The 14,574-nt window shown below is 44.0% G+C and overlaps 1 protein-coding gene across 2 annotated transcripts in view; it reads right to left on the bottom strand.

Annotated features, from left to right (window-relative positions):
* The window catches only part of ME2 (malic enzyme 2), a 92,539-nt gene that overhangs the window by 17,234 nt on the left and 60,731 nt on the right, over positions 1 to 14,574 (bottom strand). For both annotated transcript variants that reach the window (XM_073619738.1, XM_073619731.1), the window contains exons 12-15: positions 12,810 to 12,952; positions 11,605 to 11,707; positions 6,908 to 6,978; positions 4,963 to 5,061 (exon numbers count right to left, since the gene is read on the bottom strand). In XM_073619738.1, the coding sequence (XP_073475839.1) occupies positions 4,963 to 5,061; positions 6,908 to 6,978; positions 11,605 to 11,707; positions 12,810 to 12,952 (416 nt within the window). The remainder of the gene's footprint in view (positions 1 to 4,962; positions 5,062 to 6,907; positions 6,979 to 11,604; positions 11,708 to 12,809; positions 12,953 to 14,574) is intronic.

Below are 14,574 nucleotides of genomic sequence, written 5' to 3'. Positions count from 1 at the left end.
CTGTTTATAAGCTACACTAACTAGAAATTTAGCACTAAAAGTGAGAATAAAGGTTCAGCTTTTAAAAATAAAAAAGCAAAACAAACATGTCATACTTACCTGCTCCATGTAATGGTTTTGCACAGAGCAGCTCCAATCCCCCTCTTCTCAGGTCCCCCTGCCAGTGCTCCTGGCTACTTCCCCTTGACCAGTGCCTAATAGCAAGCCGCTTGCTATGGGGGCACTGGGGCGTGCTCGCTCCCAAGCACTGCTCTGTGTATTCCCAGGTTCAGAACATCGCCCTCTGCGGTTCTCACATCACACAATCATGCGATAACATAATGCAGTTCACTTACTGATATGACTTCTTTTATTTGTGAATGACATTTAAAAAGAGTATCTCCACTTTTGTTCCCCTCTGGGTCATCTATGTACATTGCAGGGATTTTAACAAATTTTGTTGCAGATTCCTACCTTTTGTTATTTTAACCACCTCAATACCGGGCACTTTCACCCCCTTCCTGCCCAGGCCATTTTTCAGCTTTCAGCGCTGTCACACTTTGAATGACAATTGCGCGGTCATGCAACACTGTACCCAGATGTAATTTTTATCATTTTATTCACACAAATAGAGACTTCTTTTGGTGGCATTTAACCATTTCCCGCCCGCCGTCAAATGATGGCTGGGTGGCGCAGCTCTCGTTCTGGGTGGACATCATATGACGGCCCTCCAGAACAACTGCGCGCGCGCCCGTGGGGGTGTGCATGGCGGCAATCGGTGGTGCGGTGTGTCAGTCTGACACACCACTACACTGATCTCGGTAACGACCCTCTGACGGAGGCTCTTTACCACGTGATCAGCCATGTCCAATCACAGCTGATCACGATGTAAACAGGAAGAGCCGTTGATCGGCTTTTCTTCACTCGCGTCTGACAGACGTGAGTAGAGGAGAGCCGATTGGCTGCTCTCCTGACAGGGGGGTCTGTGCTGATTGTTTATCAGCGTAGCCCCCCCCTTGGATGCCCACCACACTGGACCACCAGGTATGTCACCCTAGACCACCAGGGAAATGCCAATCAGTGCCCAGGCAGCTGCCAATCAGTGCCCATCCCCAATGCCTGCCAGTGCCATCAGTGATGCCTAACAATGCCATCTATCAGTACCACGTATCAGTGCAGCCTATCAGTGCCCAGCAGTGCCGTCTATCAGTGCCACCCATAAGTACAGCAGCCTTTCAGTGCCCATCAGTGCCACCCATGAGTGCCCATCAGTGCCGCCTATCAATGCCCATCAGTGCTGCATATCAGTGCCACCCATCAGTGCTGCCTACCAGTGCCCATCGTCAGTGCCCCTGTCAGCTGAAAATTGGCTTGGGCAGGAAGGGTGTGTAAGTGAAAGGTTTCTTAGTTTCGGTCAGTAAATTTTGTAAAAAAGTAATTTTTCTCCTTCACTGATGTGCACTGTTGAGGCTGCACTGATGAGGTGGCACTGATGAGGTGGCACTGATGAGGTGGCACTTATGGGCACTGATTAGGTGGCACTAATATACTGCACTTATGGGCACCGATAGGCAGCACTGATTGGCATCACTGGTGGGCACTGATTGCTGGCTCTGGTGGCGCTTTAGTGTAATGAGGTTACTGATGATCAGTGACCTGATTACATATCTTCTTGTCCCCTGCGAGGAGATGCCACTGATCGGCTCTCCTCACCACACACTGTTAGTGTGATTGGATACAGCCAATTACATGGTTTAAAAGCCGCGCCAGCAGCTCTTTACAGAGATCGGGGTCGCGCCGTGTCCTAGCAACACAGCGCGATCGCCACACTGCATGCCCCTGGGGGCGCACGGGAGCGGCCATTCTGGTGCGCCGTCATATGACGTCCACCCAGAACGAGAGCCGCACCGTCCCTCCGTCGGTGGGCATGCGGCAACTGGTTAGAGAAACAGCTTCTTTGTCTGTTTACATGTGTGTGAGTGAATCTGTATGGAAGTGGTTTTATAATTATCAATCAGCTGTTACACCTGCAGGGTTCTCAGGTTGCAAGGCTTCACTTCCTGGTTCCCTTACTGAAGATGGCGGCGCCTCCACCTGAGAGACAAGGGACAGATCGGCTTTGGGTGAGGACATCGCGGGCGCCCTGGACAGGCAAGTGTCCATATTTTAAAAGTCAGCAGCTGCAGTATTTGTAGCTGCTGACTTTAAAAAAAAAAAAAATATTCGTCAGGACCTCCGCTTTAAATGAAAAAAAGGGGGGGGGGGGGGGGGTGTATGTAAAAAGCAATTACACCACATGTTTAGTACTGCTGCAAAATGGAGTTAAACCAATGTACAATTTTAAGGCCTGACTTGTTTGGTATCTATTTACTCAATGCAACTTCGGCTTTTAAATTTCACCCAAAAAATTGCGTTTGTGTGCACTAAAATTCTCGAGACTTTTGGATTGCAGTGTTATGTGGTATGTTATATCTACAGCAATGTATATGTATTTTACCCCCTACGATCTTTTTTTTTTTTTTCAGGTCATTCTCCCTTGATATTCTACTGATTTTGTAATGTTATTTTACCTATGAAAACCAATGTTTTTTCTCATTATGTATTGATTGTCTATATTTTGTTTTAAATCAATAAAAATTATTGAAAATAAAATTCATTTGATAATCTGACAACATAAAAAAAATGCAGCACCAACTATTCTATTGTAGAGGGCCTCTGCTTCTCACAAAACAAATACAAATTTTTAGGATGTATTTCTTGCATTTAACAATCCTGCATTGGTTGGGGGCCTATGTAAAAGGCAAAACGTATTTAAAAATCTTGGCTAGAGTGGGGCAAAGTGAAACCCTCTGCCCAATTTTTATTGCCGTCTGTGTCTCCCTGCTAGAGTGATTTACCCCGTCTTTGTCCTGATTATGTCCCCAGGACAGAAAGCATGGGGGGGGGGGGGGGACTACATTATGGATTTGTCAGGAAACCAAAAGTCAAGTGGATATATATCTAGAGCTGCACAATTCTGGCCAAAATGAGAATCACAATTTTTTTGCTTAGAATAAAGATCACGATTCTCCCTGCGTAACATCGTCTTTCACATTTTACAAAAAAAATTGGGTTAACTTTGCTGTTTAGTTCTTTTTAAAAATTCATTAAAGTGTATTTTTTCCCCAAAAATTGCATTTGAAAGACCGCTGCGCAAATACCGTCTAGGGTCTTAAAAAAAAATAAAAAAAAAAAAAAAATATATATATATATATATATATATATATAATATGTTTGGGGGTTCTAAGTAATTTTCTAGCAAAAAATACTGTTTTTAATTTGTAAGCAGCACGTGTCAGAAAAAGGTTTAGTCTTTAAGTGGTTAAACTGACTTCATTCTGACCCCTTTCGTTTTAGCCCCGTTTAAGTGGTGCTTTTAACCCAAAAGAAGGGTTAAAAACTCCCATGTTGCGGTGCTTCCGAATCACTTTTCAGGTGCTTTGGAATCGCTCATTGATTTCAATGGGCAGGGCGTTTTGGGAGTGCTGCATACAGCGCTCTCAAACCGCCTCAAAGAAGCTGCTTGTAGGACTTTTCCTAACGTCCCGCAAGCGCACTGCCCCAGTGTGAAAGGTTACACTGAAATGCATAGGAGGCGGTTTACGGGCGCTTTACAGGTGTTATTTCTAGAGCTAAAATGCCTGAAAACCTCCTTTTAGAGCTCTTTCACACTGGGGCGGTTTGCAGTCGTTATTGCGCTAAAAAACCGACCTAAAACTGCCACTACTGTTTCTTCAGTGTAAAAGCCCGAGATCTTTCACACTGAAGCGGTGCGCTGGCAAGAGAAAAAAAAACTCCTGCAAACCGCATCTTTGGAGCTCCTTCACCGCTCCTGCCCATTGAAATCAGTGGGGCAGCGCGGCTATACCGCTATGCGAGCGTTTTTAACCCTTTTTCGGCCGCCAGCGGGGTTAAAACTGCACCGCTAGCGGGCGAATACCGCCGCAAAAACTACGGTAAAGCAGCGCTAAAAATAGCGCTGTTTTACCGCCGACGCCCCCACCGCCCCAGTGTAAAAGGGGCCTAAAGCCCTGTACACACGATGAGATTATCACACAAATTAATCCGTTTTTTTTTTCGCATGCTAATCTCAGATAGAATCTGATGAGTTTACTAAAGTCACGAAAATTCCCGTACGACAGAGAAAAAATTCGGAAGTGATGAAATGTGTTGTAATGCATTTGTATTGCATTTTCGAATGATAGCTGTACTGATTAAAACGAAAGTCATACGAAATTTTTTTTCATGCACATCCGATAGAATAATATCGGATGAACTGTCATGATCGGCTCTCGAAAGCTCTGTACTAACGATCCGATTATCGTTCGATCGCTTCGAAAGCATTATTTTCCGTACGATTTTCTGATCGTATGTACGGGGCATTAGTGTGAAAGGGGACTCACAGACCGAAGTTCATCCCTAAGATCTAAAGAACTAAATTGTTACAATGTTTCTCTTTATCTCAGCCTAAGCTAAACTTGGCAGGCTGCCTGTTTTTTTTTTTTTTTTTTGACAGCTGTCAGCTATGAGCAGAGAATTCTCTGTACTGAATGGGAAAATTCTGTGTTAAGATCAGGAGGGGGGGGGGGGGGGTAGAATTGTGATCTCGATTCTTTAACGATGTATCGTGCAGCTCTAATATGTTCCAATGGGAACAAATGTTCTGGTGACGACTCTCTAAGATGGGAATACCATGATATTAGGAGGATTTCCTTTAACTTCCTATTATGTCTCCAGGACAGAAAGTGAAGGGGAAAAAAAAAAAAAAAAGGGAAAATTTCCCCAGCAGGATACACACAGCAAAAAAACAAAACAAAAATGATAGAGGGTTTATTCCTTTCCTCCACCACCTACAAAAAAACTTAAATAAAAAAGTTTTGGCTATGCATACACTTTAATAGTGTGATGTGACCCACAACAAGCAGCAGAACAATCATCACTTACTTTAACAGCGATACATATGGAGACTTCATGGATGTTGGACAGCGGAGGGTACAGACGGCCCTGGTCCAGCTCTTCAGCTGTTAGCTGTTCTGCCAAAGCCTAAGGAAAACAGTTAATGAAATAACGAGATTAAAAACTAACAAAACAAACAATATTTTGGGGATTTTTTTTATTAACATCAATAAAACTGTTAAAATCCATGTATCTGTATTATGTTTTTTAAAAGGATATATAAAACAATGTATATACATACACATTATATTTATATATATATATATATATATATATATATATATAATTTTTTGATGTATGTATGTGTATATAAAAAACACATGTATCTTACATATGTCATTTATTACAAGGAAAACAGGTGCATAGGTGCTGCAACCTTCAGCCATGACCAAGGACCAACGTCCGAAACGCGTAGACTGTCTCTGAAACGCGTAGACAGCTTTGTACGTGCATTTATTATAGAAATACTATTTTAGATGTCATCCTGAGTGCCGACCATCCCTTTCCTTTATTATTTATTACATGTTCTTATATAGCAGTGAATCATCCCAACACTGGATGGCTCAATACAAAGTGTAAGGGCCAATTCACACTGCAATGCCGAGCGGCAGGAGCCATTCACCGATCTAGCCGCTATGCATTACCGGCTTCACTAGGGGGCCGTTTGGTGCACAATTTATCGCATCGCACGGCTTCCTTTTTTTTTTTTTTGGTTTTGCATGAGTTTTATTTGAAGTGTACAAAACATACACTTCATGCACTTCAAAGTGCGGCAGCGCACCGCGTCATTGCAGTACGATTCAGGCCGATGTGCTCTGATAAAATGCATCATGTCTGCATTTTATGGCAGCACCACATCGCAGGGCTGTGTTGCAGTGTGAATGGGACACATAGGAAACATTTGTGTGTTTTACCATGTGGTAAAACATCTCGTCACTGCACAGTGTGAATTGGCCCTCATTCAGAAAAGGCGGATTCAAGGCAGGATGCTCTTTTTTTTTTTTTACAGGGTAATTTTATTGACATTTTCCAGAAATACAACAAAAAAGGGGAAATGCACAAGTATAATGGCACTTGGATATGCAACAAAGGAGTTACTGCGATGTACAATACAGTACAAGAACAATTAGAATAAATCAGGTGTCATGTGCATAAATCGGTCATATCACAATAAAATGCCGAACATTGCAATAAACAGAACAAAAACAATAAATACAGAACGCACACTGGTGACAGTCATACATGAAGAATTATTCACATACATAGAGTGATCAAGATGAGGGCACACTGCATAGGGATGGATTCCTAAAAGCTGTGCTGTCTCTTTAGCAAACTTGTGGTGCTCTGGGAATCCTTTGCAATGCATTACAGTGGAACCTCGGATTGCGAGCAACGCGGTCAACGATCATTTCGCAATACGAGCACTGTATTTTTAAAAATCGTAACTTGGTTTGCGAGTGTTGTCTCGCAAAACGAGCACGAGGTGGGGGGGGGCGCCGTAGCCAGGCGGCGCTGTTCGGAAATGAACGGAAAGGCCCGAGGACAGCTCGGCTGACCTCGACAAACCACAGGAACGGAGTCTTTCCGAGGTTTGCCGAGGTCAGCCGAGGTGTCCTCGGGCCTTTCTGACCGTTTCCGAGGCTCTCCGACGCCCCACCCACCTCTGGCCGCATGCGGTATTGCATGCCATTGAAGTCAATGCGGAACAAATTATATTCGTTTCCATTGACTTCAATGGGGAAACTCGCTTTGATATGCGAGTACTTTGGATTACGAGCATTCTCCTGGAACGGATTATGCTTGTAATCCGAGGTTCCACTGTATGTGTTTATTTGTAAATCAAGGATTAAATATATCCATTAAAAAAAAAAAAAAAACATACAAAAAACAGCTAAAATAAAAGCTAAATACTACATATTACAGAATTCCTCACCTTTGCAGCTTCAAGGAATACACGATCGCTTATGTGCCGCACCCCACTGAGGATAACCGCCAAAGCCACGCCTAAAAGAGTAAGGGGGGCATGGCTTAATGACAGCGAGAATAACAAAGACTTGATTTTGAGTATTTCACGGTATGTCATTTTTATTCACATTGGTAAGTTGTTTTTTTTTACATACATTATACAATTTTTTAATTCAATTTCCTTTAGATTTATCTTCAACTATGAAGTGCAAAGGCCTGCCTGAATGCATACAAATTGAAAGTGTTTAGGTTTGACCTTATATTATATTGTTTTGGTAAATCTAAATGAAAAAATTGTACAAAAAAAAAAAATTGTATAATGTGTGGGTAGCCGAACTGTTGGTTGAAACTAGATACATTTACACGCTTCCTGCAGGACATATTTTCATGACATTTTCTATCAGGCCCCTTTCACAAAGGGTGGACTCCGTTTTGAGGAATAAGGGATCTGTTTGCTGATCAAAGCAGAACAGGCAGACGACAGGTCCATGTCCATTCTGCATAAACGGAGCAGACACGGACCTATCACCAAGCCTGCTCTGTTCTGTGGATGGCCGGGTGTAAACTGACTCCGCTGTCCATTTACACCCAACTGCCCTCTGATCTGCCTACATAAAGGACGACAGATCCCCTTCCTTTTTTTTTTTTTTGTGCTGGATCAGATCAGAGGTAGGCCCATAGGGGTGAATGGACCGTTTGACCAGAACCACCTGAACTAGGCGGACCTGATCGGACCCTATGTGTTTATTTTCTATTTTCTAAGTTGCACTAGCTTTGATAAATATAATTTTAAAAGTCCATGGGAAGCCATAAAAAGTTCTGTATGTCCAGCATCACTTCTGAAATTGTACTCTCCGAACCTCCCTGTGGGCAATATGAAGGGTTTCTTGTGGTCAGAGATGCTGTTTGTCTGTTAGGGATGGTTCCCTAACTTGACTCGATCAACAGTACCATGGGGCATCGCTGGCACCATTAGGCAAGTACTTGCGATGACCTCCATGTTTCAACAGAGTATCTCAAAGTATCTCAACCAAGTTTTCTTTAAACAGTGTATGTCTAGACATGACCTAAATACAGTAGAACCTTGGATTACGAGCATAATCCGTTCCAGGAGAAGCACTCGCATATCAAAGCGAGTTTCCCCATAGACGTCAATAGAAACAAAGATAATTTGTTCCGCATTGACTTCTATTGCATGCAATACCGCATGTGGCCATAGGTTGGGGGGGGGGCGCCGGAGAGCCTCGGAAATACTCAGGGACAGCTCGGCTGAACTCGGAAAGGCTCGGAAACACTCAGGAACGGAGTATTTCCGAGCAGCTCCAAATCGTTCCGAGTGTCACCGGCGCCCCCGCACCTCTGGCCAAATGCGGTACTGCAAACCCCATTAGCTTAAATTCTGCTCGTTTTGCGAGACAACACTCGCAAACCGAGTCAGGATTTAAAAAAAAACAAAAAAAACCCTCTTCTTTCAAAACGCTCGTTAACCGCGTTACTCGTTAACCAAGGTTCCACTGTATACCCCCAAACCTCCCGCTCAAGATCATATCCCAGCATTATTTCATTTTTCTTGTTCAGATTTTAATAACCCATGTGAAATTAACACCAGGCTTCTAAATTATTTGCAGGGGCAACTACTAGGAGCTTTGATCCTACTGAACCCCCAGAACTACATCTCCCAAGATCCTTTTCTCTACATACAGTGCAGGCAGAGCTGACCATGCCTCTTGGGATTTCAGCACGCTGCAACCGCATGCATTGCACGTGGTTGTGATGCGTTTGCGGCGCTTCCCCAGTAAAGTGTAACGTTTGCCGAGCTTGCCACCCACCGATCGTTACAAGTTGGGTAAATTTTGTTGCAGGCGCAAAGTTAAGCTGCTGCGGTATAAAAACAACCCCGTCCACTGTCTATTGCAACTTAAAAGAGACTTTTTTTTTTTCTTCTTAGAAATCATACTTACCTAGGTGGATGCAGCATCGGTCCGAGTGATTAGTGGTCTTTGATTGCTCAGTTCTCAGACTTGGAGTCGGCGGGGAACAGATACAGCATCAGAAACAATGCTGCATCTGTCCCCCGTCGGCTCCAAGACTGAGAACGGAGCGATCAAAGACTGCTGATGGCTCAGTTCTCAGGGCTCACTGCTCATTCCCTTCAGCACTCACTGGAGCGCTGGGCTATGGAGGGGGTGGGAGCGGCTGGTTTAGGCTCTCAGCGCATCGGTGGAACCTGACCATATGGTCGCAAACTTTCCCCAGTCTGGACCGCCTCTGTGATGTCAGCCAATAGCGGGCTTCAGCCCACTATCTGCTGAAAGCAGGTCACAGGAGTGCAGAACAAACCGTACAGCAAAACGAGCTTTGACTTCTCCTTTAAAGTGGAGTTCCACCCACTTTTACAACTCTTCAGCATCCCTCACTAAACTGTGCACTGTAAACAAATTGGATATTTTTTAAATTTTTTTCTCAGCACTTACTGTATATCTGCTGTATTCATTTTTCACTTCCTCCTCCCTGGCCGCGGCCCATTGCATCATTTCCTGTTTGCAATGCCTTTTGGGAAGGGGCGGCAACTTCCTCTGACACTGCAGTTGCTATGGAAACCTGACCTAAAACCTATTACACTGCTTGTGCTGCACTGAGCATGTGTGAGATCTGCAAGGATGAGATCCAGGAAGAAATACAGTCTGGCTTCAGATGCCCACACTTAAGATGGCCACGGCCTGCTGTAAGTTTATAAAATAACAAACTACTGCTATAAACTAACAAAACAGACCTTAGTTTACAGACTAACTTTACTAGAATACATTAAGCTTGTGTATTATAGGGGTATTTTTATTTAAAAAGTATCATTTCGGCCGGAACACCACTTTAACCTCTTGATGTACTTCGGCAGAATGGCACAAGCAGGCCAATGGGCGTACCTGTACGTCCCTTTAAATTTGCCGCCTATCGGGAGAGCGTGCCCGCTGGTCCCGGGAACTCGAAGTTTGGCAGCGGCCCGTGATTGCGGTGTTTAGAGGCAGAACGGGGAGATGCCTATGTAAACAAGGCATTTCCCCGTTCTGCCTTGTGTTATGATAGAGATCCACTGCTCCCTGCCATCGGGAGCAGTGATTGCTGTCATGTCAGTGGTAGCCCATCCCCCCCCCAGTGTGAACACCTCCCTAGGACACACATAACCCCTTGATCACCCCATAGTGTTTAACCCCTTCCCTGCCAGTGTCATTTACACAGTAATCATTGCATTTTTATAGCACTGATCGCTGTATTAATGACAATGGTCCCAAAATAGTGTGAAATGTGTCTGCCATAATGTCGCACTCACGATAAAAATCGCAGATCACCGCCATTACTAAATTAAAAAAAAAATGAATAATAAAAATGCCATAAAACTATCCCCTATTTTGTAGATGCTATAACTTTTGCGCAAACCAATCAATATACGCTTATTGCGATTTTTTCCTTTTTTTACCAAAAATATGTAGAAGAAATACATATCGGCCTAAACTGAGAAAGATTTTTTTTATATATATATTTTTTGGGGATATTTATTTTAGCAAAAAGTAAAAAAAAAACATAGCTTTTTTTTCTAAATTGTCGCTCTTTTTTTGTTTATAGCGCAAAAAATAAAAACCACCAAAAGAAAGCTCTATTCGTGGGGGAAAAAAAGGACGTCAATTTTGTTTACCTACAATGTCGTATGACTGCGCAATTGTCAGCTAAAGCAACGCAATACGGAATAGCAAAAAATGTTCTGGTCAGGAAGGGGGTGAAATCTTCCGGGGCTGAAGTGGTTAAGGAAGGGGGGCGTTTGACAGGTGGCAAAAAAACAGCTCAACCATGCATTTTTGCTGCCCCCCAACTGCAAGTCTAAATGAGGCCCTAGGGGCCTACTACATTTCTAGCAGATTGACAGGTAGATTTCTGTACTTGCAGTGTTATTAAAAGGATAAATCATGGGGTAATGTGCATGCATTACAGAGAAGGAAAGATTAGTTCATCAGACTACATAGTTACATAGTTAGTAAGGTTGAATAAAGACACCAGTCCATCCATTTCTACCTGAGTGAGTGTCTACAATCGTCCCTATTTTTTTAATTTAAGGTACCCACATAGCGCCGCCAATTCATGCAGCACTCCGCACATACATTGTACACCCACATCGGTCCCTACCCTCAAGGAGCATGTCTTTGGAGTGTGAGAGGAAACTGGAGTACCCGGAGGAAACCCACACAGGCACAGGGAGAACATTGCAGGCAGGTAGTGTCGTGGTTGGGATTCGAACCAGCGAGCCTTTTTACTGCTAGGTGAGAGTGCTACCCACTACACCACCGTGCTGCTCCAAAACTGACTACTACTACTCACTGTCTAGTAAAAGGGTAAGGAGGACACTGAGAAAGACCTCCCATGGTTGAGAAAGACCTCCCATGGTTGAGAAAGACCTCCCATGGTTGTGCTGTAGGGCAGAGCAGTGTAAAGCTGAGGACTGGATGCACATAAAAAATCTTTTGTTTCTGTGCATCATGTTGGTGTAAAATATACATCTATTTTTTTGTCTGTATATTTAGCTGTTTGGTTCAGCTTTAAACAATAATATGTTTGTATGATAAAGATAAAATATTCCATCATTGTTCAAGTTTTTCTTTTTTTTCTTTTTTTCTGTACCTGGAAAAACGTAGGCATTGTTACCCTGGCCAGGTTTAAAGGATCGCCCGTCACTTAAGGTCACCTTATCAAAGGGACTTCCACTGGCAAATAGACAGCGGCCCTAAAATTAGGAAGGAAGAGTCATTAATAATAAACAAAAAGGAAAAGAATTACCAACTAAAGGTATAGAGAAGAACAATACATAACTAAGCAGAAGATCTTATATGAAGACAGCTCCAAGCTGCTGCCTTTTTTTAGTGTTGCCTTAACACATTGCAGTGGAATCCACACCCCAGATTACCAAAAGTATTGGGACGCCTGCCTTTACACACACATGAACTTTAATGGAATTCCAGTCTTAGTCCGTAGGGTTCAATATTGAGTTGGCTACTTTGCAGCTATAACAGCTTCAACTTTTCTGGTAGCTCTCAGTAAGGGGTGTGTCCTCCCCGGGCAATAGGATAGTTCTCAGTAGGGGGTGTGTCGTTATGGTTAATAAGAGAGATCTCATTAAAGGGGCGGTTGTCATTCTGGTTAATAGGAGAGCTCTCAGTAGGGGGTGTGTCCTCCCGGTTAATAGGAGAGCTCTCAGTAGGGGTCGTGTCCTCCCGGTTAATAGGAGAGCTCTCAGTAGGGGGCGTGTCCTCCCAGTTAATAGGAGAGTTCTCAGTAGGGGGCGTTTTCCCGGGTTAATAGGCGAGCTCTCAGTAGAGGGCGTGTCTTCGCAGTTAATAGGAGAGCTCCCAGTAAGGGGTGTGTCCTTCCGGTTAATAGGAGAGCTCTCAGTAGGGGGTGTGTCTCCCCAGTTAATAGGAGAGCTCCCAGCAGGGGGTGTGTCCTCCCGGTTAATAGGAGAGCTCTCAGTAGGGGGTGTGTCTTCCCAGTTAATAGGAGAACTCTCAATAGAGGGTGTGTCTCCCCAGTTAATAGGAGAGCTTCCAGTAAGGGGTGTGTCCTTCCGGTTAATAGGAGAGCTCTCAGTAGGGGGTGTGTCTGCCCAGTTAATAGGAGAGCTCTCAGTAGGGGGTGTGTCCTCCCAGTTAGTAGGAGAGCTCTCAGTATGGAGTGTGTCTGATCTCAGCAAACAACTACTTACACAAAATGAGCAAGGGTACTCTGCAGCATTCTGGCAGGGTTTTCTTTTTTCCTTTATATAACTAGCAATGCATTTAGCTGATTTAAAACTAAACGTTAAATTAGTCTTCAATCTGCAATGTCATTACCTCTGACCATGTATACGCTTCCTCCGCTGTACACTCCGCCTTTGTGGTTGGATTACTGAGAGCGAATATGACCGGCCTCTCATTAATTGCACTCATTGCCTTAACAACGTCTTCTGTAAACAGTCTTCCAGCCCCAGCAACACCTAAATAGATAAAATAACTGAACGTGATCATTGTTCGCCTGGTTGGGTTTAACTGCTTGCCAACCGCATTACTACAGCGGCAGAGCAGCACTTCCAGGTAGGGGGGGCGCGCGCGCGCGTGCCGCTTGGCTCCCCGGCTGTGCCGAGATAAGACACAGAACAAGCCGATCAGCGGGTGCCGGCCAATGCATGTCCGCTGGCACCCGCTGATCAGCGAGGAGGGACACAGGACAGACCTCAGTCTATGTAAACAAGGTAGAGCTCTGTCCTGTCACCGGGGATATGATGGGGAGACTCAGCCCACCAGGCTCAATGTAAAACATGACTTTTGGGTGTACTGACCTTTACTGTAAGCCAACATACAAACAGTTGTTTGGCGTGGAGTGGCACTTTAACAATAAAGGCGCTAATAAGGGTCATAATACCTCTATCATGCCTTACCTATATGACCTCATGCACACTCGATGTTTTTACAGCTGCTGTTTTTGCTTCAGACTTTTTTTTCTGCAGCCAGTAAACTCCCCAGTATGTTATCCTATGGGGGTTATTTACTAAAAGGCAAATCCACTTTGCCCTACAAGTGCAGTCACTGTAGATCTGAGGAGAGACATGCAAGGAAAATAAAAAAAAGTATTTTGGCTTGTACATGATTGGATGATAAAATCAGCAGAGCTTCCCCTCATTTCAGATCTTCCCCTCAGATATACAGCGATGTCAGGGCTGGGCTCAGTCCTTCCTTCTCTGAGCTGGCCGCTCAGCTGTCGGCTAATTGCCAGCTCCTTTCTCTCCACAGCTGTTGATCTGCTCGTAGGTCCTGGCTACTTAAAGCCGTCCAGCTCACTTCATCTCTGCCTTCACCTTTGGTCACATCTCAGAGACTTGCTCGGCTGACGTCCCTTCTGGCTCCTGATCCTGCTTGCTGTACTACTACGTTGATCTCTGGCTCTCTGACATTGGCATTGGCTGACTACCCGATCTGGTTACTGAACTCTGGCTATGTATTGACTACGCTTACTCTGTTTACCTTTTTATTATTATTAAACAAGTGTGATTAAGGTCCCTTTCACACTGGGGCGGTGGGGGCGTCAGCGGTAAAACAGCGCTATTTTTAGCGCTGCTTTACTGTCGTTTTTGCGGCGGTATTCGGCCGCTAGCAGTGCGGTTTTAACCCCCGCTGGCGGCCAAAAAAGGGTTAAAACCGCTCGCATAGCGCCACTATTTATAGAAAGAGATATGCACTATAAGTGCATTTAGGTCGCCCTTAATGGATATTTTTACTGGCCAAAAATGAGTATTTAATCTCTTGGATTGTTTTATATAAAAGTGCACTAGAGTGCCATCTTTATTAAACACATTCAATATATAAAAGGTGACAGTAGAAAATACAATTGTATAAAGTACAAATACAAACACTGTACATTCAATTGCATATAGAGGATATAGCACCCGTGTGCCTACAGCCCGCAGCCTGTATGTAGAAGATCAGGCGGATGAGGTGTATGGCACGTAACCCGACATGTTTCGGAAATAGGTATGTATTACTCCTTCATCAAGGGATTTATGATTAGGTGCTCAAATCTATCTGTAAATATCAAAAGACAATAAAAGGAAAAAAAAAAAGT

The sequence above is a fragment of the Aquarana catesbeiana genome, linkage group LG01 (assembly GCF_042186555.1).
Source record: "Aquarana catesbeiana isolate 2022-GZ linkage group LG01, ASM4218655v1, whole genome shotgun sequence".
Lineage (NCBI taxonomy): Eukaryota > Metazoa > Chordata > Amphibia > Anura > Ranidae > Aquarana > Aquarana catesbeiana.
The sequence above is the reverse complement of the archived record's forward strand: the minus strand, read 5'-3'. Positions and strand labels throughout refer to the sequence as shown.